General features: G+C 29.3%; 1 protein-coding gene across 1 annotated transcript in view; it reads right to left on the reverse strand.

Annotated features, from left to right (window-relative positions):
* Nucleotides 1-1,461: 1,461 nt before the first annotated feature.
* LOC130450718 (protein artichoke) overlaps nucleotides 1,462-24,156 on the reverse strand; it is a 28,141-nt gene continuing 5,446 nt past the window's right edge. The window contains exons 3-10 of the mRNA XM_056789304.1: nucleotides 23,293-23,550; nucleotides 21,293-22,042; nucleotides 16,952-17,194; nucleotides 5,035-5,127; nucleotides 4,440-4,941; nucleotides 3,504-3,734; nucleotides 1,895-2,235; nucleotides 1,462-1,835 (exon numbers count right to left, since the gene is read on the reverse strand). Coding sequence (XP_056645282.1) covers nucleotides 1,462-1,835; nucleotides 1,895-2,235; nucleotides 3,504-3,734; nucleotides 4,440-4,941; nucleotides 5,035-5,127; nucleotides 16,952-17,194; nucleotides 21,293-22,042; nucleotides 23,293-23,550 — 2,792 coding nt within the window. The remainder of the gene's footprint in view (nucleotides 1,836-1,894; nucleotides 2,236-3,503; nucleotides 3,735-4,439; nucleotides 4,942-5,034; nucleotides 5,128-16,951; nucleotides 17,195-21,292; nucleotides 22,043-23,292; nucleotides 23,551-24,156) is intronic.

Below are 24,156 nucleotides of genomic sequence, written 5' to 3' on the forward strand. Positions count from 1 at the left end.
ATTCAAGTGTTCAAAAACTCAAAAGAAAGAAGGTATTTCAGCGAGTGTTTTTAAACCAAAACGAACTCTGTAGCTATATTAGAACCTGAGATATAGATCTTTGAATGTAGAAAAATTGCCAAAAACCTACAAAAATCCATAATTCCACATTGAATGTCCGCGCCTAGCTCCTCTTTAACTCAACCGATTTAAGTGCTCAAAAACTCAAAAGAAAGAAGGTGTTTCAGCGAGTGTTCTCAAATCCAAACAAAGTCTCTATCTTGAATAAAACCTGAGATATAGATCTTTGAATGTAGAAAAATTGCCAAAAACCTACAAAAATCCATAATTCCACACTGAATGTCCGCGCCTAGCTCCTCTTCAACTTAACCGATTTAAATGGTAAATAGCTCAAAAGAAAGAGAATGTTTTAGCGAGTGTTCCAAATCAAAACCAACTCTGTAGCTATATTAGAACCTGAGATATAGATCTTTGAATGTAGAAAAATTGCCAAAAACCATAACTCCACATTGAACGCCCGCGCCTAGCTCCTCTCTAACTCAACCGATTCAAGTGTTCAAAAACTCAAAAGAAAGAAGGTGTTTCAGCGAGTGTTCTTAAACCAAAACGAAGTCTCTATCTTGAATAGAACCTGAGATATTGAGGATAGAACGTGTGTATGTGAAAAACTCCCATAAGTAATGAAAAGGGGGAAATCGCATTTGAGTATAACTCGAGAATGGTGAAAATTAGATGAAATCCGATGGTTGATGGTTAATCTGTGTATCAATACCTTTCATTGAAAGAAAAAATTAAGCAAATCGGTTGGGTAGAACGCCTGAACGGACTCGGAATGGAAATCATCAATTTTTTTTAATATATAAGATTTTGGCAAATTAACAAATGTTATAAGTTGTTATTTTAAAACTTTTTTGGCAATATAAATGTTTAGATTGTTAGTACATTTAAATTGAGGAGGTGTATTAGATATAGATATTGGTATGTATTAGATAGTGCCCGTCTGTGTTCAGTTGTTGACAATTAATTTAAAAAAAATATAGAGTAGACGTCTTTGAGTTGTAAGAAAACAGCCGGCGTTTTATTACCAACATTGACCAACAACGCCAACAAATTCCTCGAGCATTTACACCAGATTTACTTCTTCGACCAGCATTCCAGTATGAGCCTGATTCAGAATATTAGGCTCCTTTTAAAGTGGTTATTGGACAACTATATATATGGCATATTCTCGCCCAATTAATAGTAAAAAATTATAATTTATATGGCAGAACAACGTTTGCCGGGTCAACTAGTTTGCACCAAATCCGAAAAGATTTCAAAAACGTGACAGCTTTCTGAGCACCGCTTGGAAAGGTAACCGAATACCCATAAATAAAAGATTATAAAAGTATAATTATATAAAGCTTTATTCAATTTATCACTACATAAAATCAACAAATATTTGGGTAACTATAAAATGCTTTAATTAATTATTAAATAAATAGAAAGTATTAACATAAACATCCTATTTGTTCTACCGCTTCCTGAATGTTTATTTTCCACGTGTTTCGACACGAAAGGCTCCAAATTTTTCTTATTATAATTTTCAAAATACCAATCGCTGTTAATTTTGTCGTTTTCTTCAGTCGACGTTACAATAACTTCTTCCGATAATTGAGAACTACCCTCTAGGTGAAAATTCGGATTCCTCGTCTCCGCTATTTCTATCGAAGAAATTAAAGGACTAGTACCACCGTTTTCTCGAGGTGACGCTACTTTCGTTATTGTTGATCTAGATGTTGGTTTGAAATAGGGCTGTTGACCACCAGGAATCAATAAAGTCGATAGAAAAGATCCTACAATAAATAAATGAGGAAAATAATTGAGTATAGGTCAAGTTAAACTGGGTATATACCTAATGAAGAGTTGTTACTGGTTTCCTTTTTGTTTATTTCCGTTGTCGCCGGTAATACATCTTCGGTTTCTTCGATCTGTGTCTCCATACCTGATAATTCAGATTCTTTTACATTATCTTCTGTTACAATATCAGTTACTGTATGAGTATCCTCAGATATATTGGTTTTATTTGGTTTCTCCATTGGTGATAATAGATGTGGTGTTGTTGATTCTACTTTTGGTTCAACTGTTGTTGAAACTGTAGATTCTGAAGAATAAGTAGCTTCAGTAGTAGTTGGAGTGCTAGCGGTTGATGTTGACTCAACATTTTCAACAATCGGAGTAGTTTCAAGTGGGTATCTAAAAGTTAATATAACGTATATATTAAAATGAGTTTTAAAATTCTAATGTGAATCCGTCCGGCCATTTTATCCTTCATTTTTTCACTACACGGTATTTATGACTTGATTTGTCATCAAGCATTCAAAGTCATTCAACCCACGCCCTCTTTAAGTTATAATTATTACATCAATCAATAAATCGTGTGACTGACTCACAGATGGCGCTGTTATTGTCAAATCCATATGACGTTTAGGAAGTACCAACTTTCTAAATGAACTAAACGAACTATGAGAAAAAAATACTGTACAAGCTCAGCAATGGCTTCAAAATGATGGTGAACGTTCTGGTCGTCCAATTGAGGTTGTTATTCCAGTTATTATCAAAAAAACTTCACGAATTAGTTATATCTAATCGTAAATTGGAATTGTGTGAAATAGCTGATGGCATAAAGATATGGCAGATAAACATTTGATCATGAGAAAGCTTCTTTTAAAGTGGGTGCCGCGTTTACTCACAGTCGATCAAAAACATCAACATGTTGATGATTCAGAGCAATGTTTACATGTAATAAATCAGATTTTTGCATCGATATGTGACAATGGATCCATTACTTCACTCCGCAATCGAAACGATCATCATCTGAGTGAACTGCAGCCGGTGAACTAGATCCGAAGCGTCCAGAGGTACAACAGTCATCTGGGAAGGTTATCGCTTCAGTATTTTGTTTATCGACTATCTCCAAAAGGGAGAAACAATCAATACCGAAAACTACATGGGTTGTTAGATCGTTAAAATGAAAAAATCAAGGATGTCGAACTGTTTCACTAATACAATGAACCGATTCACAAACCGATGGTGGTTATATTAAACGAATTACATTTCGAATTGCTTCCTCATCCACCGTATAGGTCAGATTTGGTTCCCAATGAGTATTCTTAGCGTTCACAGCGCCTGAAATACTCACGCCAAGAGGTGAGTCGATGTGAGCGTTGAGAGAATTGTCAAAACTCAAAGCGACAAAGATTAGAACTATGAGAATCCATCTCATTATTTGATGTAACAGAACCTCTTAAATCATTTGCTTTATTCTTGCCACTTACTATTCACCAAAATGCTCAAAACGCTTCATAATCCATTACACTTTACGATTAAAGCGTCTTGGATATAGTGGAACGGGAAAGACCGTGGTAATGACCATGAGTGTCGTGAGTGTTTAGTGTGAATAGTCAGGAGCGGCACGGGTATTCTCGTAAATACTAAAAAAATGGTATTATCTTAATACTTACTCTTTAAAGAAAGTGTGAGTTTCGCTTTTGTTGAATATTCGCACATTAGCTATAGTTTCTGAATTAGTTATGTTCATTTTGTCCCCTGCTACTCTATCATTATTTTTATTATTAGAAATTGAGGTAATATTTGATGAGATAACCAAAGAACTTCTGTTGGTAGTTAATTCTGACTCAAAATTTGTCTTTGGGTGATAGTTTTCTTGAAGAGATACGTCAGGTAAGTGGGAACTGGAAAATCGTTTAGAATATTTAGCAAATCGTAATAAAACAAGTTTTGGAAGAAACTGAAAAGTGTTGAGAAGTTATATTAATGAATAATGGAAATTCGAGGGCGGCTACTTAAGTTTTAAGATGAACGATGAACGAATTACCATCGATTGCTGCTTGGAATCTGGTGATGATGGTTTGCGGGAAATAAATCAAAAGCATTAAAGTGATTACAAGGAAATTATAACTTTAACTTTGGTTATTTAATCCGAATATCTCGAATTTACTCACTAAATTTGTTTTTATATGTTAACTGTCTATGTTTATGTTTTTGATTGAACTTTTCGAACACCTCTGGTAAACAAAAAATACTGAGAATTGACTGATCTCCGGTGCATACACTAGATTGTTGTTTTTTAGTGCATAGATCTATGATTCGTCGCCTGTCACGATCTTACAGGCGTCTTTTGGAGCACTGCTTGAAGTTTGGAGCGAACATTTTTTATTGACAGCCAAATATTCACGAAATATTGAATGTACGCGAGTGAAACTAATGCCCAAGCCTACTACCACGTCTGATGGTTTTTCTAGGCTGTAAACAAAATGTCAAACTTCATTATGACAATGTCAGAATTGACATATTCATATCAGTGTTGCCATATTTCAAAACTTGAGTAGCATCCCTGGTAAACATCTAATTTAAAGGAAATTTGATGAATGTTTTACCTGGCATTCTTCTCTGCTATTGATACTTCAAAATGCTTATTATTATCAATTTGTGGTTGTTTTATATTAGTAGTAGTTGGTACTGTATCAGTAAACGTTAATCTAGGATCAGGTATGGGTTTAAACCCTCCAGATCCGGGTAAAATAGGAAGGAAACCTCCTTGAAGTTGAGGTCCAGGTTTTGGAAATTGTTGTAAAATACCCGGAGATTTTTTTACTAGTTTCGGCATAGGTTGTCTCTTCTCTTTTCTAGTGTTATTAAGGATTGCGGTTTTTCTTTGAGCCGGTCGATTTTTATCGTCTTTTTTCCCGAAAATATTCTTCAAAGCGGGAAGAGGTATACCGAAAAAGGTAAATCCACTGGTGCTCGGGGAATCTGGGACTTTTAAGGGTATATCTGGCTTTTGTTTCGATTTGGAAGGAGCTGCATAAAGTACGGGGATGTTACCTACAAACAAAAATTGTCTACAGTTTACTATTCTTACATTAAATGAGAAAGTACCTGTCGTGTTTTTATTAGATTGCTTTTCTGTTAAAGGGACTTTCTGTATTATTGTTGGGTTGTTATCTTTGAGCTTGTCGTTTATGTAATCACTTGAATTGAGAGGATAATCGATATAATCATCGTAGAAATATTCGGATTCTTCTGGGCTGGGTGCTAGGTGATTTTTACCGTTTGGCGATGCAGCTAAAAATTAAACGATAGCTTAAAGAAGAATTCTCCAATAGAAGCTTTTAGGACAGTAGTTTTGGCTTGATTAAATGGAGTTTTAATAACAAATAGCGAAAATTTCGAATGATTTTTGATTTTTCCAAATTTTCATATGATTTTGTCTATTATCTGTAGTTTTTTTGTTAATTCTGACTATATATTAATAAAAATTGAGTGATTTATAGTATATTTCAAATTATTTTCCTATATTTTTCACTTTTTAATAATTTCCATTGATTTTCCTCTCGGCTTTTTCTGTTGACACCCAAATTTAGTTATTAAGCATCAACAGTACAAGTTTTTTAGAACAAGTTTTGGTAACAAATAGCGAAAATTTCGACTGATTTTTGATTTGTCCAAATTTTCATATGATTTTGTCTATTATCTGTAGTTTTTTTGTTAATTCTGACTATATATTAATAAAAATTGAGTGATTTATAGTAAATTTTAAATTATTTCCTTTTATTTTTCACCTTTTAATAATTTCCATTGATTTTCCTCTCGGTTTTTTCTGTTGACACCCAAATTTAGTTATTAAGCATCAACAGTACAAGTTTTTTAGAACAAGTTTTGATAACAAATAGCGAAAATTTCGAATGATTTTTGATTTTTCCAAATTTTCATATGATTTTGTCTATTATCTGTAGTTTTTTTGTTAATTCTGACTATATATTAATAAAAATTGAGTGATTTATAGTAAATTTTAAATTATTTCCTTTTATTTTTCACCTTTTAATAATTTCCATTGATTTTCCTCTCGGTTTTTTCTGTTGACACCCAAATTTAGTTATTAAGCATCAACAGTACAAGTTTTTTAGAACAAGTTTTGATAACAAATAGCGAAAATTTCGACTGATTTTTGATTTTTCCAAATTTTCATATGATTTTGTCTATTATCTGTAGTTTTTTTGTTAATTCTGACTATATATTAATAAAAATTGAGTGATTTATAGTAAATTTTAAATTATTTCCTTTTATTTTTCACCTTTTAATAATTTCCATTGATTTTCCTCTCGGTTTTTTCTGTTGACACCCAAATTTAGTTATTAAGCATCAACAGTACAAGTTTTTTAGAACAAGTTTTGATAACAAATAGCGAAAATTTCGAATGATTTTTGATTTTTCCAAATTTTCATATGATTTTGTCTATTATCTGTAGTTTTTTTGTTAATTCTGACTATATATTAATAAAAATTGAGTGATTTATAGTAAATTTTAAATTATTTCCTTTTATTTTTCACCTTTTAATAATTTCCATTGATTTTCCTCTCGGTTTTTTCTGTTGACACCCAAATTTAGTTATTAAGCATCAACAGTACAAGTTTTTTAGAACAAGTTTTGATAACAAATAGCGAAAATTTCGACTGATTTTTGATTTTTCCAAATTTTCATATGATTTTGTCTATTATCTGTAGTTTTTTTGTTAATTCTGACTATATATTAATAAAAATTGAGTGATTTATAGTAAATTTTAAATTATTTCCTTTTATTTTTCACCTTTTAATAATTTCCATTGATTTTCCTCTCGGTTTTTTCTGTTGACACCCAAATTTAGTTATTAAGCATCAACAGTACAAGTTTTTTAGAACAAGTTTTGATAACAAATAGCGAAAATTTCGACTGATTTTTGATTTTTCCAAATTTTCATATGATTTTGTCTATTATCTGTAGTTTTTTTGTTAATTCTGACTATATATTAATAAAAATTGAGTGATTTATAGTATATTTCAAATTATTTTCCTATATTTTTCACTTTTTAATAATTTCCATTGATTTTCCTCTCGGCTTTTTCTGTTGACACCCAAATTTAGTTATTAAGCATCAACAGTACAAGTTTTTTAGAACAAGTTTTGATAACAAATAGCGAAAATTTTGACTGATTTTTGATTTTTCCAAATTTTCATATGATTTTGTCTATTATCTGTAGTTTTTTTGTTAATTCTGACTATATATTAATAAAAATTGAGTGATTTATAGTAAATTTTAAATTATTTCCTTTTATTTTTCACCTTTTAATAATTTCCATTGATTTTCCTCTCGGTTTTTTCTGTTGACCACCCAAATTTAGTTATTAAGCATCAACAGTACAAGTTTTTTAGAACAAGTTTTGATAACAAATAGCGAAAATTTCGACTGATTTTTGATTTTTCCAAATTTTCATATGATTTTGTCTATTATCTGTAGTTTTTTTGTTAATTCTGACTATATATTAATAAAAATTGAGTGATTTATAGTAAATTTTAAATTATTTCCTTTTATTTTTCACCTTTTAATAATTTCCATTGATTTTCCTCTCGGTTTTTTCTGTTGACACCCAAATTTAGTTGCATCAACAGTACAAGTTTTTTAGAACAAGTTTTGATAACAAATAGCGAAAATTTCGAATGATTTTTGATTTTTTCCAAAATTTTCATATGATTTTGTCTATTATCTGTAGTTTTTTTGTTAATTCTGACTATATATTAATAAAAATTGAGTGATTTATAGTAAATTTTAAATTATTTCCTTTTATTTTTCACCTTTTAATAATTTCCATTGATTTTCCTCTCGGTTTTTCTGTTGACACCCAAATTTAGTTATTAAGCATCAACAGTACAAGTTTTTTAGAACAAGTTTTGATAACAAATAGCGAAAATTTCGAATGATTTTTGATTTTTCCAAATTTTCATATGATTTTGTCTATTATCTGTAGTTTTTTTGTTAATTCTGACTATATATTAATAAAAATTGAGTGATTTATAGTAAATTTTAAATTATTTCCTTTTATTTTTCACCTTTTAATAATTTTCCATTGATTTTCCTCTCGGTTTTTTCTGTTGACACACCCAAATTTAGTTATTAAGCATCAACAGTACAAGTTTTTTAGAACAAGTTTTGATAACAAATAGTGAAAATTTCGAATGATTTTTGATTTTTTCCAAATTTTCATATGATTTTGTCTATTATCTGTAGTTTTTTTGTTAATTCTGACTATATATTAATAAAAATTGAGTGATTTATAGTAAATTTCAAATTATTTTCCTATATTTTTCACTTTCTAATAATTTCCATTGATTTTCCTCTCGGTTTTTTCTGTTGACACCCAAATTTAGTTATTAAGCATCAACAGTACAAGTTTTTTTAGAACTAGTTTTGATAACAAATAGCGAAAATTTCGACTGATTTTTGATTTTTCCAAATTTTCATATGATTTTGTCTATTATCTGTAGTTTTTTTTGTTAATTCTGACTATATATTAATAAAAATTGAGTGATTTATAGTAAATTTTAAATTATTTCCTTTTATTTTTCACCTTTTAATAATTTCCATTGATTTTCCTCTCGGTTTTTTCTGTTGACACCCAAATTTAGTTATTAAGCATCAACATTACAAGTTTTTTAGAACAAGTTTTGATAACAAATAGCGAAAATTTCGAATGATTTTTGATTTTTCCAAATTTTCATATGATTTTGTCTATTATCTGTAGTTTTTTTGTTAATTCTGACTATATATTAATAAAAATTGAGTGATTTATAGTAAATTTCAAATTATTTTCCTATATTTTTCACTTTCTAATAATTTCCATTGATTTTCCTCTCGGTTTTTTCTGTTGACACCCAAATTTAGTTATTAAGCATCAACAGTACAAGTTTTTTAGAACAAGTTTTGATAACAAATAGTGAAAATTTCGAATGATTTTTGATTTTTCCAAATTTTCATATGATTTTGTCTATTATCTGTAGTTTTTTTGTTAATTCTGACTATATATTAATAAAAATTGAGTGATTTATAGTAAATTTTAAATTATTTCCTTTTATTTTTCACCTTTTAATAATTTCCATTGATTTTCCTCTCGGTTTTTTCTGTTGACACCCAAATTTAGTTATTAAGCATCAACAGTACAAGTTTTTTAGAACAAGTTTTGATAACAAATAGCGAAAATTTCGACTGATTTTTGATTTTTCCAAATTTTCATATGATTTTGTCTATTATCTGTAGTTTTTTTGTTAATTCTGACTATATATTAATAAAAATTGAGTGATTTATAGTAAATTTTAAATTATTTCCTTTTATTTTTCACCTTTTAATAATTTCCATTGATTTTCCTCTCGGTTTTTTCTGTTGACACCCAAATTTAGTTATTAAGCATCAACAGTACAAGTTTTTTAGAACAAGTTTTGATAACAAATAGCGAAAATTTCGACTGATTTTTGATTTTTCCAAATTTTCATATGATTTTGTCTATTATCTGTAGTTTTTTTGTTAATTCTGACTATATATTAATAAAAATTGAGTGATTTATAGTATATTTCAAATTATTTTCCTATATTTTTCACTTTTTAATAATTTCCATTGATTTTCCTCTCGGTTTTTTCTGTTGACACCCAAATTTAGTTATTAAGCATCAACAGTACAAGTTTTTTAGAACAAGTTTTGATAACAAATAGCGAAAATTTCGAATGATTTTTGATTTTTCCAAATTTTCATATGATTTTGTCTATTATCTGTAGTTTTTTTGTTAATTCTGACTATATATTAATAAAAATTGAGTGATTTATAGTAAATTTTAAATTATTTCCTTTTATTTTTCACCTTTTAATAATTTCCATTGATTTTCCTCTCGGTTTTTTCTGTTGACACCCAAATTTAGTTATTAAGCATCAACAGTACAAGTTTTTTAGAACAAGTTTTGATAACAAATAGCGAAAATTTCGAATGATTTTTGATTTTTCCAAATTTTCATATGATTTTGTCTATTATCTGTAGTTTTTTTGTTAATTCTGACTATATATTAATAAAAATTGAGTGATTTATAGTAAATTTTAAATTATTTCCTTTTATTTTTCACCTTTTAATAATTTCCATTGATTTTCCTCTCGGTTTTTTCTGTTGACACCCAAATTTAGTTATTAAGCATCAACAGTACAAGTTTTTTAGAACAAGTTTTGATAACAAATAGTGAAAATTTCGAATGATTTTTGATTTTTCCAAATTTTCATATGATTTTGTCTATTATCTGTAGTTTTTTTGTTAATTCTGACTATATATTAATAAAAATTGAGTGATTTATAGTAAATTTCAAATTATTTTCCTATATTTTTCACTTTCTAATAATTTCCATTGATTTTCCTCTCGGTTTTTTCTGTTGACACCCAAATTTAGTTATTAAGCATCAACAGTACAAGTTTTTTAGAACTAGTTTTGATAACAAATAGCGAAAATTTCGACTGATTTTTGATTTTTCCAAATTTTCATATGATTTTGTCTATTATCTGTAGTTTTTTTGTTAATTCTGACTATATATTAATAAAAATTGAGTGATTTATAGTAAATTTTAAATTATTTCCTTTTATTTTTCACCTTTTAATAATTTCCATTGATTTTCCTCTCGGTTTTTTCTGTTGACACCCAAATTTAGTTATTAAGCATCAACAGTACAAGTTTTTTAGAACAAGTTTTGATAACAAATAGCGAAAATTTCGAATGATTTTTGATTTTTCCAAATTTTCATATGATTTTGTCTATTATCTGTAGTTTTTTTGTTAATTCTGACTATATATTAATAAAAATTGAGTGATTTATAGTAAATTTTAAATTATTTCCTTTTATTTTTCACCTTTTAATAATTTCCATTGATTTTCCTCTCGGTTTTTTCTGTTGACACCCAAATTTAGTTATTAAGCATCAACAGTACAAGTTTTTTAGAACAAGTTTTGATAACAAATAGTGAAAATTTCGAATGATTTTTGATTTTTCCAAATTTTCATATGATTTTGTCTATTATCTGTAGTTTTTTTGTTAATTCTGACTATATATTAATAAAAATTGAGTGATTTATAGTAAATTTCAAATTATTTTCCTATATTTTTCACTTTCTAATAATTTCCATTGATTTTCCTCTCGGTTTTTTCTGTTGACACCCAAATTTAGTTATTAAGCATCAACAGTACAAGTTTTTTAGAACTAGTTTTGATAACAAATAGCGAAAATTTCGAATGATTTTTGATTTTTCCAAATTTTCATATGATTTTGTCTATTATCTGTAGTTTTTTTGTTAATTCTGACTATATATTAATAAAAATTGAGTGATTTATAGTAAATTTTAAATTATTTCCTTTTATTTTTCACCTTTTAATAATTTCCATTGATTTTCCTCTCGGTTTTTTCTGTTGACACCCAAATTTAGTTATTAAGCATCAACAGTACAAGTTTTTTAGAACAAGTTTTGATAACAAATAGTGAAAATTTCGAATGATTTTTGATTTTTCCAAATTTTCATATGATTTTGTCTATTATCTGTAGTTTTTTTGTTAATTCTGACTATATATTAATAAAAATTGAGTGATTTATAGTAAATTTCAAATTATTTTCCTATATTTTTCACTTTCTAATAATTTCCATTGATTTTCCTCTCGGTTTTTTCTGTTGACACCCAAATTTAGTTATTAAGCATCAACAGTACAAGTTTTTTAGAACTAGTTTTGATAACAAATAGCGAAAATTTCGACTGATTTTTGATTTTTCCAAATTTTCATATGATTTTGTCTATTATCTGTAGTTTTTTTGTTAATTCTGACTATATATTAATAAAAATTGAGTGATTTATAGTAAATTTTAAATTATTTCCTTTTATTTTTCACCTTTTAATAATTTCCATTGATTTTCCTCTCGGTTTTTTCTGTTGACACCCAAATTTAGTTATTAAGCATCAACAGTACAAGTTTTTTAGAACAAGTTTTGATAACAAATAGCGAAAATTTCGACTGATTTTTGATTTTTCCAAATTTTCATATGATTTTGTCTATTATCTGTAGTTTTTTTGTTAATTCTGACTATATATTAATAAAAATTGAGTGATTTATAGTAAATTTTAAATTATTTCCTTTTATTTTTCACCTTTTAATAATTTCCATTGATTTTCCTCTCGGTTTTTTCTGTTGACACCCAAATTTAGTTATTAAGCATCAACAGTACAAGTTTTTTAGAACAAGTTTTGATAACAAATAGCGAAAATTTCGAATGATTTTTGATTTTTCCAAATTTTCATATGATTTTGTCTATTATCTGTAGTTTTTTTGTTAATTCTGACTATATATTAATAAAAATTGAGTGATTTATAGTATATTTCAAATTATTTTCCTATATTTTTCACTTTCTAATAATTTCCATTGATTTTCCTCTCGGTTTTTTCTGTTGACACCCAAATTTAGTTATTAAGCATCAACAGTACAAGTTTTTTAGAACAAGTTTTGATAACAAATAGTGAAAATTTCGAATGATTTTTGATTTTTCCAAATTTTCATATGATTTTGTCTATTATCTGTAGTTTTTTTGTTAATTCTGACTATATATTAATAAAAATTGAGTGATTTATAGTATATTTCAAATTATTTTCCTATATTTTTCACTTTTTAATAATTTCCATTGATTTTCCTCTCGGCTTTTTCTGTTGACACCCAAATTTAGTTATTAAGCATCAACAGTACAAGTTTTTTAGAACAAGTTTTGATAACAAATAGCGAAAATTTCGAATGATTTTTGATTTTTCCAAATTTTCATATGATTTTGTTTATTATCTGTAGTTTTTTTGTTAATTCTGACTATATATTAATAAAAATTGAGTGATTTATAGTAAATTTTAAATTATTTCCTTTTATTTTTCACCTTTTAATAATTTCCATTGATTTTCCTCTCGGTTTTTTCTGTTGACACCCAAATTTAGTTATTAAGCATCAACAGTACAAGTTTTTTAGAACAAGTTTTGATAACAAATAGCGAAAATTTCGAATGATTTTTGATTTTTCCAAATTTTCATATGATTTTGTCTATTATCTGTAGTTTTTTTGTTAATTCTGACTATATATTAATAAAAATTGAGTGATTTATAGTATATTTCAAATTATTTTCCTATATTTTTCACTTTTTAATAATTTCCATTGATTTTCCTCTCGGCTTTTTCTGTTGACACCCAAATTTAGTTATTAAGCATCAACAGTACAAGTTTTTTAGAACAAGTTTTGATAACAAATAGCGAAAATTTCGAATGATTTTTGATTTTTCCAAATTTTCATATGATTTTGTCTATTATCTGTAGTTTTTTTGTTAATTCTGACTATATATTAATAAAAATTGAGTGATTTATAGTAAATTTCAAATTATTTCCTTTTATTTTTCACCTTTTAATAATTTCCATTGATTTTCCTCTCGGTTTTTTCTGTTGACACCCAAATTTAGTTATTAAGCATCAACAGTACAAGTTTTTTAGAACAAGTTTTGATAACAAATAGCGAAAATTTCGAATGATTTTTGATTTTTCCAAATTTTCATATGATTTTGTCTATTATCTGTAGTTTTTTTGTTAATTCTGACTATATATTAATAAAAATTGAGTGATTTATAGTATATTTCAAATTATTTCCTTTTATTTTTCACCTTTTAATAATTTCCATTGATTTTCCTCTCGGTTTTTTCTGTTGACACCCAAATTTAGTTATTAAGCATCAACAGTACAAGTTTTTTAGAACAAGTTTTGATAACAAATAGCGAAAATTTCGAATGATTTTTGATTTTTCCAAATTTTCATATGATTTTGTCTATTATCTGTAGTTTTTTTGTTAATTCTGACTATATATTAATAAAAATTGAGTGATTTATAGTATATTTCAAATTATTTTCCTATATTTTTCACTTTTTAATAATTTCCATTGATTTTCCTCTCGGCTTTTTCTGTTGACACCCAAATTTAGTTATTAAGCATCAACAGTACAAGTTTTTTAGAACAAGTTTTGATAACAAATAGCGAAAATTTCGAATGATTTTTGATTTTTCCAAATTTTCATATGATTTTGTTTATTATCTGTAGTTTTTTTGTTAATTCTGACTATATATTAATAAAAATTGAGTGATTTATAGTAAATTTTAAATTATTTCCTTTTATTTTTCACCTTTTAATAATTTCCATTGATTTTCCTCTCGGTTTTTTCTGTTGACACCCAAATTTAGTTATTAAGCATCAACAGTACAAGTTTTTTAGAACAAGTTTTGATAACAAATAGCGAAAATTTCGAATGATTTTTGATTTTTCCAAATTTTCATATGATTTTGTCTATTATCTGTAGTTTTTTTGTTAATTCTGACTATATATTAATAAAAATTGAGTGATTTATAGTATATTTCAAATTATTTTCCTATATTTTTCACTTTTTAATAATTTCCATTGATTTTCCTCTCGGCTTTTTCTGTTGACACCCAAATTTAGTTATTAAGCATCAACAGTACAAGTTTTTTAGAACAAGTTTTGATAACAAATAGCGAAAATTTCGAATGATTTTTGATTTTTCCAAATTTTCATATGATTTTGTCTATTATCTGTAGTTTTTTTGTTAATTCTGACTATATATTAATAAAAATTGAGTGATTTATAGTAAATTTCAAATTATTTCCTTTTATTTTTCACCTTTTAATAATTTCCATTGATTTTCCTCTCGGTTTTTTCTGTTGACACCCAAATTTAGTTATTAAGCATCAACAGTACAAGTTTTTTAGAACAAGTTTTGATAACAAATAGCGAAAATTTCGAATGATTTTTGATTTTTCCAAATTTTCATATGATTTTGTCTATTATCTGTAGTTTTTTTGTTAATTCTGACTATATATTAATAAAAATTGAGTGATTTATAGTATATTTCAAATTATTTTCCTATATTTTTCACTTTTTAATAATTTCCATTGATTTTCCTCTCGGCTTTTTCTGTTGACACCCAAATTTAGTTATTAAGCATCAACAGTACAAGTTTTTTAGAACAAGTTTTGATAACAAATAGCGAAAATTTCGAATGATTTTTGATTTTTCCAAATTTTCATATGATTTTGTCTATTATCTGTAGTTTTTTTGTTAATTCTGACTATATATTAATAAAAATTGAGTGATTTATAGTAAATTTCAAATTATTTTCCTATATTTTTCACTTTCTAATAATTTCCATTGATTTTCCTCTCGGTTTTTTCTGTTGACACCCAAATTTAGTTATTAAGCATCAACAGTACAAGTTTTTTAGAACAAGTTTTGATAACAAATAGCGAAAATTTCGAATGATTTTTGATTTTTCCAAATTTTCATATGATTTTGTCTATTATCTGTAGTTTTTTTGTTAATTCTGACTATATATTAATAAAAATTGAGTGATTTATAGTAAATTTTAAATTATTTCCTTTTATTTTTCACCTTTTAATAATTTCCATTGATTTTCCTCTCGGTTTTTTCTGTTGACACCCAAATTTAGTTATTAAGCATCAACAGTACAAGTTTTTTAGAACAAGTTTTGATAACAAATAGCGAAAATTTCGAATGATTTTTGATTTTTCCAAATTTTCATATGATTTTGTCTATTATCTGTAGTTTTTTTGTTAATTCTGACTATATATTAATAAAAATTGAGTGATTTATAGTAAATTTCAAATTATTTTCCTATATTTTTCACTTTCTAATAATTTCCATTGATTTTCCTCTCGGTTTTTTCTGTTGACACCCAAATTTAGTTATTAAGCATCAACAGTACAAGTTTTTTAGAACAAGTTTTGATAACAAATAGCGAAAATTTCGACTGATTTTTGATTTTTCCAAATTTTCATATGATTTTGTCTATTATCTGTAGTTTTTTTGTTAATTCTGACTATATATTAATAAAAATTGAGTGATTTATAGTAAATTTTAAATTATTTCCTTTTATTTTTCACCTTTTAATAATTTCCATTGATTTTCCTCTCGGTTTTTTCTGTTGACACCCAAATTTAGTTATTAAGCATCAACAGTACAAGTTTTTTAGAACAAGTTTTGATAACAAATAGCGAAAATTTCGAATGATTTTTGATTTTTCCAAATATTCATATGATTTTATCTATTTTCTGTAGTTTTTTTGTTAATTCTAACTATATATTAGTAAAATTGAGTGATTTATAGTAAATTTTAAATTATTTCCTTTTATTTTTCACCTTTTAATAATTTCCATTGATTTTCCTCTCGGTTTTTTCTGTTGACACCCAAATTTAGTTATTAAGCATCAACGGTACAAGTTTTTTAGAACAAGTTTTGATAACAAATAGTGAAAATTTCGAATGATTTTTGATTTTTCCAAATTTTCATATGATTTTGTCCATTTTCTGTAGTTTTTTTGTTAATTCTGACTATATATTAGTAAAAACTGAGTGATTTGTAGTATATTTCTAATTATTTTCCTATAATTTTCACCTTTTAATAATTGTACAAGTTTTTTAGAACAAGTTTTGATAACAAATAGCGAAAATTACGAATGATTTTTGATTTTTCCAAATTTTCATATGATTTTGTATATTTTCTGTAGTATTTTTCATAATTCTGACTATATATTAGTAAATTAGTGATTTATAGTATATTTGAAATTATTTTTCTATATTTTTCACCTTTTAATAATTTCCATTGATTTTCCTGTCGGTTTTTTCAGTACAATTTTTTTAGAACAAGTTTTAATAACAAATAGCGAAAATTTTCAATGATTTTCCTCTTTCTTTTCTTCATTTTAACCTCAAATTTAGTTGTATGAGGTATTTCCAAATTTTCATATGTACCTTTGTGATTATCAGTTTTTTTTTCCAAAATAAACTTTATTTAAGTACATTCTTTTCTTTCCACTCGACTTTCCTCAGCTTTCGAATTATTTCTTTCAGATCCAATTATTTCAAATCACGTTAATTAATCATTTTGTAATAATAAATATTCGGTTTTTTTAATTACCTCAAAAAAAGTACCATAACCAACAACCTACCACCTTTAAAGTATAATTACCTGAAAAATTACGCAGACTGGCATATTTAGAATACAATTCCATATTTCCGAAAGCGGGTGCATTCAATAGTTCAGTTTCGCAACCCGAAAAAAAGGTTTCCCTTTGATCTAAAGGACATTCATTTATTGAAAGAGGCATATCCTTCAATAGGGTACCATCAGCACATCTAGGACTATTTTGGAAGGATTCTCTAAGCCACGCTTTCAACCACAACATATCGCATGTACAGGACAAAGGATTATCTAAAATATATCATTAAAAAGGAGGGCTTCGGACTTCAATTTAAATTGCTCCTGCGATGTTTTTTTTCTTAAATTTTAGGACGTAACGTCCAAATCACTTATAAGGAATCTTATCACCTTCTAATGGGGATGCGACCCCCCCAAAATACGCGTCAAATTTGTCTTTTGAGGTAAATTAAGAACATCTCAGAAAATCATTGTATTATCAAAAATAAACTGTAGATTCAGAAAGGGCACGACATTTTAACAAAAAAGGTCCTTACAACAATTTCGCCAAATGGTATCGCATTCCGGAAAAAAATTATTGAAGGTAAGCGTTTTCGCGATCTGCATGGCGCGCAGGGAATAAAAATCCATAACTCCCTATAGAAATGTCCGATTTTGACGAATCGTACGTCATTTTGAAGATAAACATTTCAGCTTTTTATTGGCATATTTTTATATCTCATACGCAAAGTGAACAGCAGCAAAATTGCACCTTAAGCTCTCTTTACACGACTATTTCTAACTGCGTGAAATAATGCTCGAAATCACTGAAATCTTGTCTCTATCTTTTTAGCGAGTAAAATTAAGAATTGAGGAGTATTTAATTGTCAAATTCCATAGCATTTAGTCGGTACCAGTAATGCTGGTTTCAAATACGATTATTTTCGAAAATTCGCTTTTTTTGGGGTTATAAAATATTGATAACTTCAAATGTTGATATTTCAAGAATAAGCGCACGTATTAACATGAATCAAAGTGGAATCTGAAGGGGAATATCTACTCTTTTCGAGAGGATTTATAAAAATGCGCTTACTTGCAGAGATTTTAAATAAAACTCAATCTTGTAGTACGTTTACTCGCATTGCATCTTTTCCGAGGGAAAATAAAATCAGTCCTTGGAGGAATAACGGCATTCAAGAACTCCAAAGAACTATTCAGCCTGGGAGGAACACATTCAAATTCTTATACATGTACATTGTCGGCCGGGGACCTAGTCCGAGCGGCAGGTGACGAGTTGCTGTATGTGTCGTGTCTGTGTGCGCGTTTGATTTATACAAGTTTATCTGAATTTATTAGTGAAAACGATTCACGTAACTGGACTTTCAAAACTCAATAACGACATTTCTCGAGTTTTCATTGGTATTTATATCTCTGAAACTAATATTTTAATCAATTTGGGGAGGGAGGATATGTCACACCAAGGGGTTGACATCGTTGCAAGGAATTGCAGTCATACGTATAGTCCAAAACTGATAAATTGCACTTTTTAGAGAATACCCCATAAAAATACGTTTTTTCCCTTTTTAGGAGGAGTAGCACCCCCCTAAGATGGTGATGAGATTGTTGGTAAAGGGGTTAACGTCGATGCAAGGAATTTCGTTCGATTTTTCACATTCATTTTCATTCATTTGTACAGTCCAAAACTGATAAATTGCACTATTTTTAGAGAATACCCCATAAAAATACGTTTTTTCCCTTTTTAGGAGAAGTAGCACCCCCCTAAGATGGTGATAAGATTGTTAGTAAAGGGGTTAACATCGTTGCGAGGAATTTCGTTCGATTTTTCACATTCATTTTCATTCATTTGTACAGTCCAAAACTGATAAATTGCACTATTTTTAGAGAATACCCCATAAAAATACGTTTTTTCCCTTTTTAGGAGAAGTAGCACCCCCCTAAGATGGTGATAAGATTGTTAGTAAAGGGGTTAACATCGTTGCGAGGAATTTCGTTCGATTTTTCACATTCATTTTCATTCATTTGTACAGTCCAAAACTGATAAATTGCACTTTTTTAGGGAATACCCCCCAAAGATACATTTTTTCCATTTTAGGAGGAGAAACACCCCCCTAAAATGGTGATAAGATTGTTGGTAAAGGGGTTAACATCGTTGCGAGGAATTTCGTTCGATTTTTCACATTCATTTTCATTCATTTGTACAGTCCAAAACTGATAAATTGCACTATTTTTAGAGAATACCCCATAAAAATACGTTTTTTCCCTTTTTAGGGGGAGTAGCACCCCCCTAAGATGGTGATAAGATTGTTAGTAAAGGGGTTAACATCGTTGCGAGGAATTTCGTTCGATTTTTCACATTCATTTTCATTCATTTGTACAGTCCAAAACTGATAAATTGCACTTTTTTAGAGAATACCCCATAAAAATACGTTTTTTCCCTTTTTAGGAGAAGTAGCACCCCCCTAAGATGGTGATAAGATTGTTAGTAAAGGGGTTAACATCGTTGCGAGGAATTTCGTTCGATTTTTCACATTCATTTTCATTCATTTGTACAGTCCAAAACTGATAAATTGCACTATTTTTAGAGAATACCCCATAAAAATACGTTTTTTCCCTTTTTAGGAGGAGTAGCACCCCCCTAAGATGGTGATAAGATTGTTAGTAAAGGGGTTAACATCGTTGCGAGGAATTTCGTTCGATTTTTCACATTCATTTTCATTCATTTGTACAGTCCAAAACTGATAAATTGCACTATTTTTAGAGAATACCCCATAAAAATACGTTTTTTCCTTTTTTAGGAGGAGTAGCACCCCCCTAAGATGGTGATAAGATTGTTAGTAAAGGGGTTAACATCGTTGCGAGGAATTTCGTTCGATTTTTCACATTCATTTTCATTCATTTGTACAGTCCAAAACTGATAAATTGCACTATTTTTAGAGAATACCCCATAAAAATACGTTTTTTCCCTTTTTAGGAGGAGTAGCACCCCCCTAAGATGGTGATAAGATTGTTAGTAAAGGGGTTAACATCGTTGCGAGGAATTTCGTTCGATTTTTCACATTCATTTTCATTCATTTGTACAGTCCAAAACTGATAAATTGCACTATTTTTAGAGAATACCCCATAAAAATACGTTTTTTCCCTTTTTAGGAGGAGTAGCACCCCCCTAAGATGGTGATAAGATTGTTAGTAAAGGGGTTAACATCGTTGCGAGGAATTTCGTTCGATTTTTCACATTCATTTTCATTCATTTGTACAGTCCAAAACTGATAAATTGCACTATTTTTAGAGAATACCCCATAAAAATACGTTTTTTTCCCTTTTTAGGAGAAGTAGCACCCCCCTAAGATGGTGATAAGATTGTTAGTAAAGGGGTTAACATCGTTGCGAGGAATTTCGTTCGATTTTTCACATTCATTTTCATTCATTTGTACAGTCCAAAACTGATAAATTGCACTTTTTTAGAGAATACCCCATAAAAATACGTTTTTTCCTTTTCAGGGGTGGTAGTACCCCCCTAAAATGGTGATAAGATTGTTGATAATGATTCAACACAATGTGACGACCACAAAGCAAATAAAAAATCGTAGTAGCAATTTAAGTTGAACTTGCTCAGTTTACTGGTCTATATTAAGAGTTAAAAGTTTTTGCCCACCCAATGTTGGGATTCTCTGTAACTTCGACAAATAATCCTCGCGTCTATTTTGTTCCATTCGTGTTTGAGGATATTCCAAATTGTCCTTCAACAACTTGGGATCATTGTCGTGCTGGAAGATAAATTTTCTGCCGATGGCGCTGATACTTATTAAATGTTCTTTTAAAATTTTTTCTATCCTTCAATTTTTTCCATGCCTCCAGTCGTCTTTTCCTCCAAAACATCCCCAAATCATCACTGAGTCTCTACCGTGTTTACAGTCGAGATTACACATGGATCTAACAATAGGTCTTCCTTTAAACTACGCACAAACACTCTTAGACTCAAAAACTTCGACTTATCATTCCATAAAACTCTTTCCCACTTTTCATTATTCCAATTTTCATGCTCTTCAGGCAACTGCAACGTCTTCACTGCCACTTTTCCAAGAAACTTTTCTCAATCTCGTTTCAAATGTAGTAGTACTCAAAGGCAGATCATTAGATTCATTTCTGATCCATACAGTATGTTTATCTTTCGTGCCTAGACTATAAAGACTAGTTAACGCACCAGTTTCAACCGGTAGTGTCTTGGCTTCATCCGAATTTGCGAGAACAAAATAAACTTGACAAAAATATGTCTTGACCCAAAAAAGTATAAATCACAGCAAGTTGTTGCGTCTCACAGGACTAAACTACAATCATAAACAGCAATATAAATATAAAAGAGTGGAAACTCACCTTCAACGTTTAATTGTGCAGTATTTTCCCTCAATCTCTCTACAGCTACTTCCGGGAAAACGACCAGCTTATTATTTCTAAGATCTAAAAGTTTGAGCCTTGGCATATTACCAAAAACGTCTTCTTCCACTTCGCATATATGATTATTCTGTAACCTCAACTCGACTAGCCATTCCAGTTGACTCAAACTCGAACTCATCCTTGTTATTTTATTGAAACTCAAGTCTAACAGCTCCAATGATCTCACGCTTCGCAAACCAACATCTTCGATGTTCTCTATCCTATTTCGACTCAAATTTAAGGTAAGCAGCTGAGGTACGACATGAAAAGCGTGATCGTCGATTAATGTTATACTATTTTCTTGCAATTCCACAGTTTGTAAACTCAACAACGTATTAAAAGTATATCTAGGAACTTCTTCTATATTATTCATTTGTAGTTTCACCAATTTCAATACCGGTAACATCTTCATGAAATTCGGCTCAATTAATACGACATCGTTTTGGTCTAAAAACACGGTTTTTAGATGTTTCAAGTTCACGAAAGAATTTCCTTCTAAAATTTGAATGAAATTTTTCGTTAATTTCATTTCTTTTATATGCTTCAAACTAGAAACAATCGTAGAATTGATAGTTTTCAATCTGTTGTTACTCAAATCTAGCTTCTTGAGTTTTTCTAGTCCAAATAATGCTTGAGGGAATTGAACAAGCAGATTATTGGACAGATCCAGGTCTTCTAGATCCAACGTCGCTGGAAAATAACAAATTTTTATTCAACACCAGGAACCAAAAATGATAAAAGATGATAAAATACGAAGGAGGTTGTTTGGAATTCCGATCCAAGCACATGCTAGGTGTCATCAGTTTGGCTAAAGAAAACAAAATGAAAATCGAGTTTTGACCATGAGGAAATCCACAAAATAATGTGCTTATAGAGAGAATTCACGAAAAAAGGATGCCCGAAGTTTCAGGGGGGCAGATGCAAATTCTAATCCTGCTCTGGTTGCTCTAAAATGAAGCAGGAGATGCCAAACATTAAAAAACCAAAGAGTAAGGCGATGAAGAAGTGAAAAGTGAAGTAAGAGGAAGGGATACGGAAAACGGTAACAACGAAGCTAAATGGGAAATTGAAACGAATATAATTACTGATAGAGACCATGCCAGAATGTCTAGGAAAGGCGGAAAGAACAAATAATGTATATTGGTGGTAGAAAAGATAAACCAGACAAGCCTCAGATTAATAAAGTTAGATGATGCGAGCAAAAGCAGAATGCTGAAGCAAATGAAGGAGAAACTAGAAGCAACAGAAGAGAATTATCGAGGAAAGAAACAAGAAATCTTTAACTGGAGGTAAGAAGAGGCCGAGGTAAAAACCAGAGAGCAGTAGGACACTGTAGAGATAAAGAGGGAGCAATCATAGGAGACCAGTACTAGAGATTAAAGGATAAATCCGCGGATGGTTAAGAAGAAAGACATTCCATCATCCCCTGTCATTTTGATAGGTCCTCAGCCTGGGAAATTCTGGAGGTTTTATGTTTTTGTTAAGGTTAGGCTGTTGGCTATACACTATTGTCTTGTCTTCCTGGTCTTAATGTTTTCGCTGCTTCGGGTAAAGCCTTTCCAGCCTCATTCGGCAAGAAAAGATCTAATCCGAGTGGTCCTTCCTCTTCTTTACATCTGCCCACGATGTATAACCGTGTCGGGGGTGTCCTCTTGGTATAGGATCTATGTTTTTGGTTTTTTTTTGGAGGAATTTTTTTCTGTTTTGTGTTTTACGTATTAGTCATCACCATACTGCACTTGGAGTATCCATTTTCTTCACTGACGCTGCTCAGAGTTAGTGAAGCATACCATGATAAAAAACTGATGACCGATGTAATCCGTTACCTGAGTTTTGGCGTCAAACCGTCACGTAGAGACGAAAGAACGATACGGAAGGAATAGAAAATATTGAAGTAATAACAGAAGAAGGTAATAAAAAGAATAATTATACTTATTTACCTTGTAAACTTTCTCGAAATATTTCAGCTAAATGATTATAACTCGCATTCAATTTTTTCAAAAGTCTAGTTTTACTAAATAAACCAGGTCCAATCATAGTTAATTGGTTATTAGATATATCCAAAATTTTCAATTCTTGAGTCGATTGTAAAGCTCGGGGATGTATTTCTGAAATCCTATTACCACTCAAATCTAATATTTCTAATTGATTCAATCCGACCAACGAATTTTCATCCAAGTTTATTAAAAAGTTGTACCCTAATGAACAAAAACGAATTATTTTGTAATTTCTTGTTTAAATACAATAACTTTTCATAAAATGACAATTTTCATCACTATCCATTAACCAGATAAATCCATTCGAAATCTTTAATCCTTCAACTCAATTCAGATTAACGATTATTTCGATATTATCATTGATTCACGTGGAGGGGCGTGATTATTCTAGAACGTCTTGTAAATGTTTAAACGATTCAAATATACATCTACTATTATGAACTTTTTCAAAAAAAAAAAACGACTCAGAGGTGAATAAAGATTTGTTTACAATAACGGGAGATACTGCATTCGTAACAGCCTATTGCTGGCTTCGTTTCGTTATTTTATAACCATACCTCGTACATTAAACGTAGCACAAGATATTCAAGTTCGAAGCTTTGATAACAAAATGATTTAATCAAATGAAATTCAAAATATTTTCGTCGCAAATCAATGAATTTTGTTTAGTTATAGTCCCAGAGCTGGCTACAAAAAACAAACGCCGCTTCTTAAGGTCAGCATAACTCGGATATGAAACTGCCAGTCGGTTTTCCCGAACGAAAAAATTGGCTGGAAAACCTCGTAACGGTCGCGCGTGAAACCTTT

This window comes from Diorhabda sublineata, chromosome 1, assembly GCF_026230105.1.
Source record: "Diorhabda sublineata isolate icDioSubl1.1 chromosome 1, icDioSubl1.1, whole genome shotgun sequence".
NCBI classification, from domain to species: domain Eukaryota; kingdom Metazoa; phylum Arthropoda; class Insecta; order Coleoptera; family Chrysomelidae; genus Diorhabda; species Diorhabda sublineata.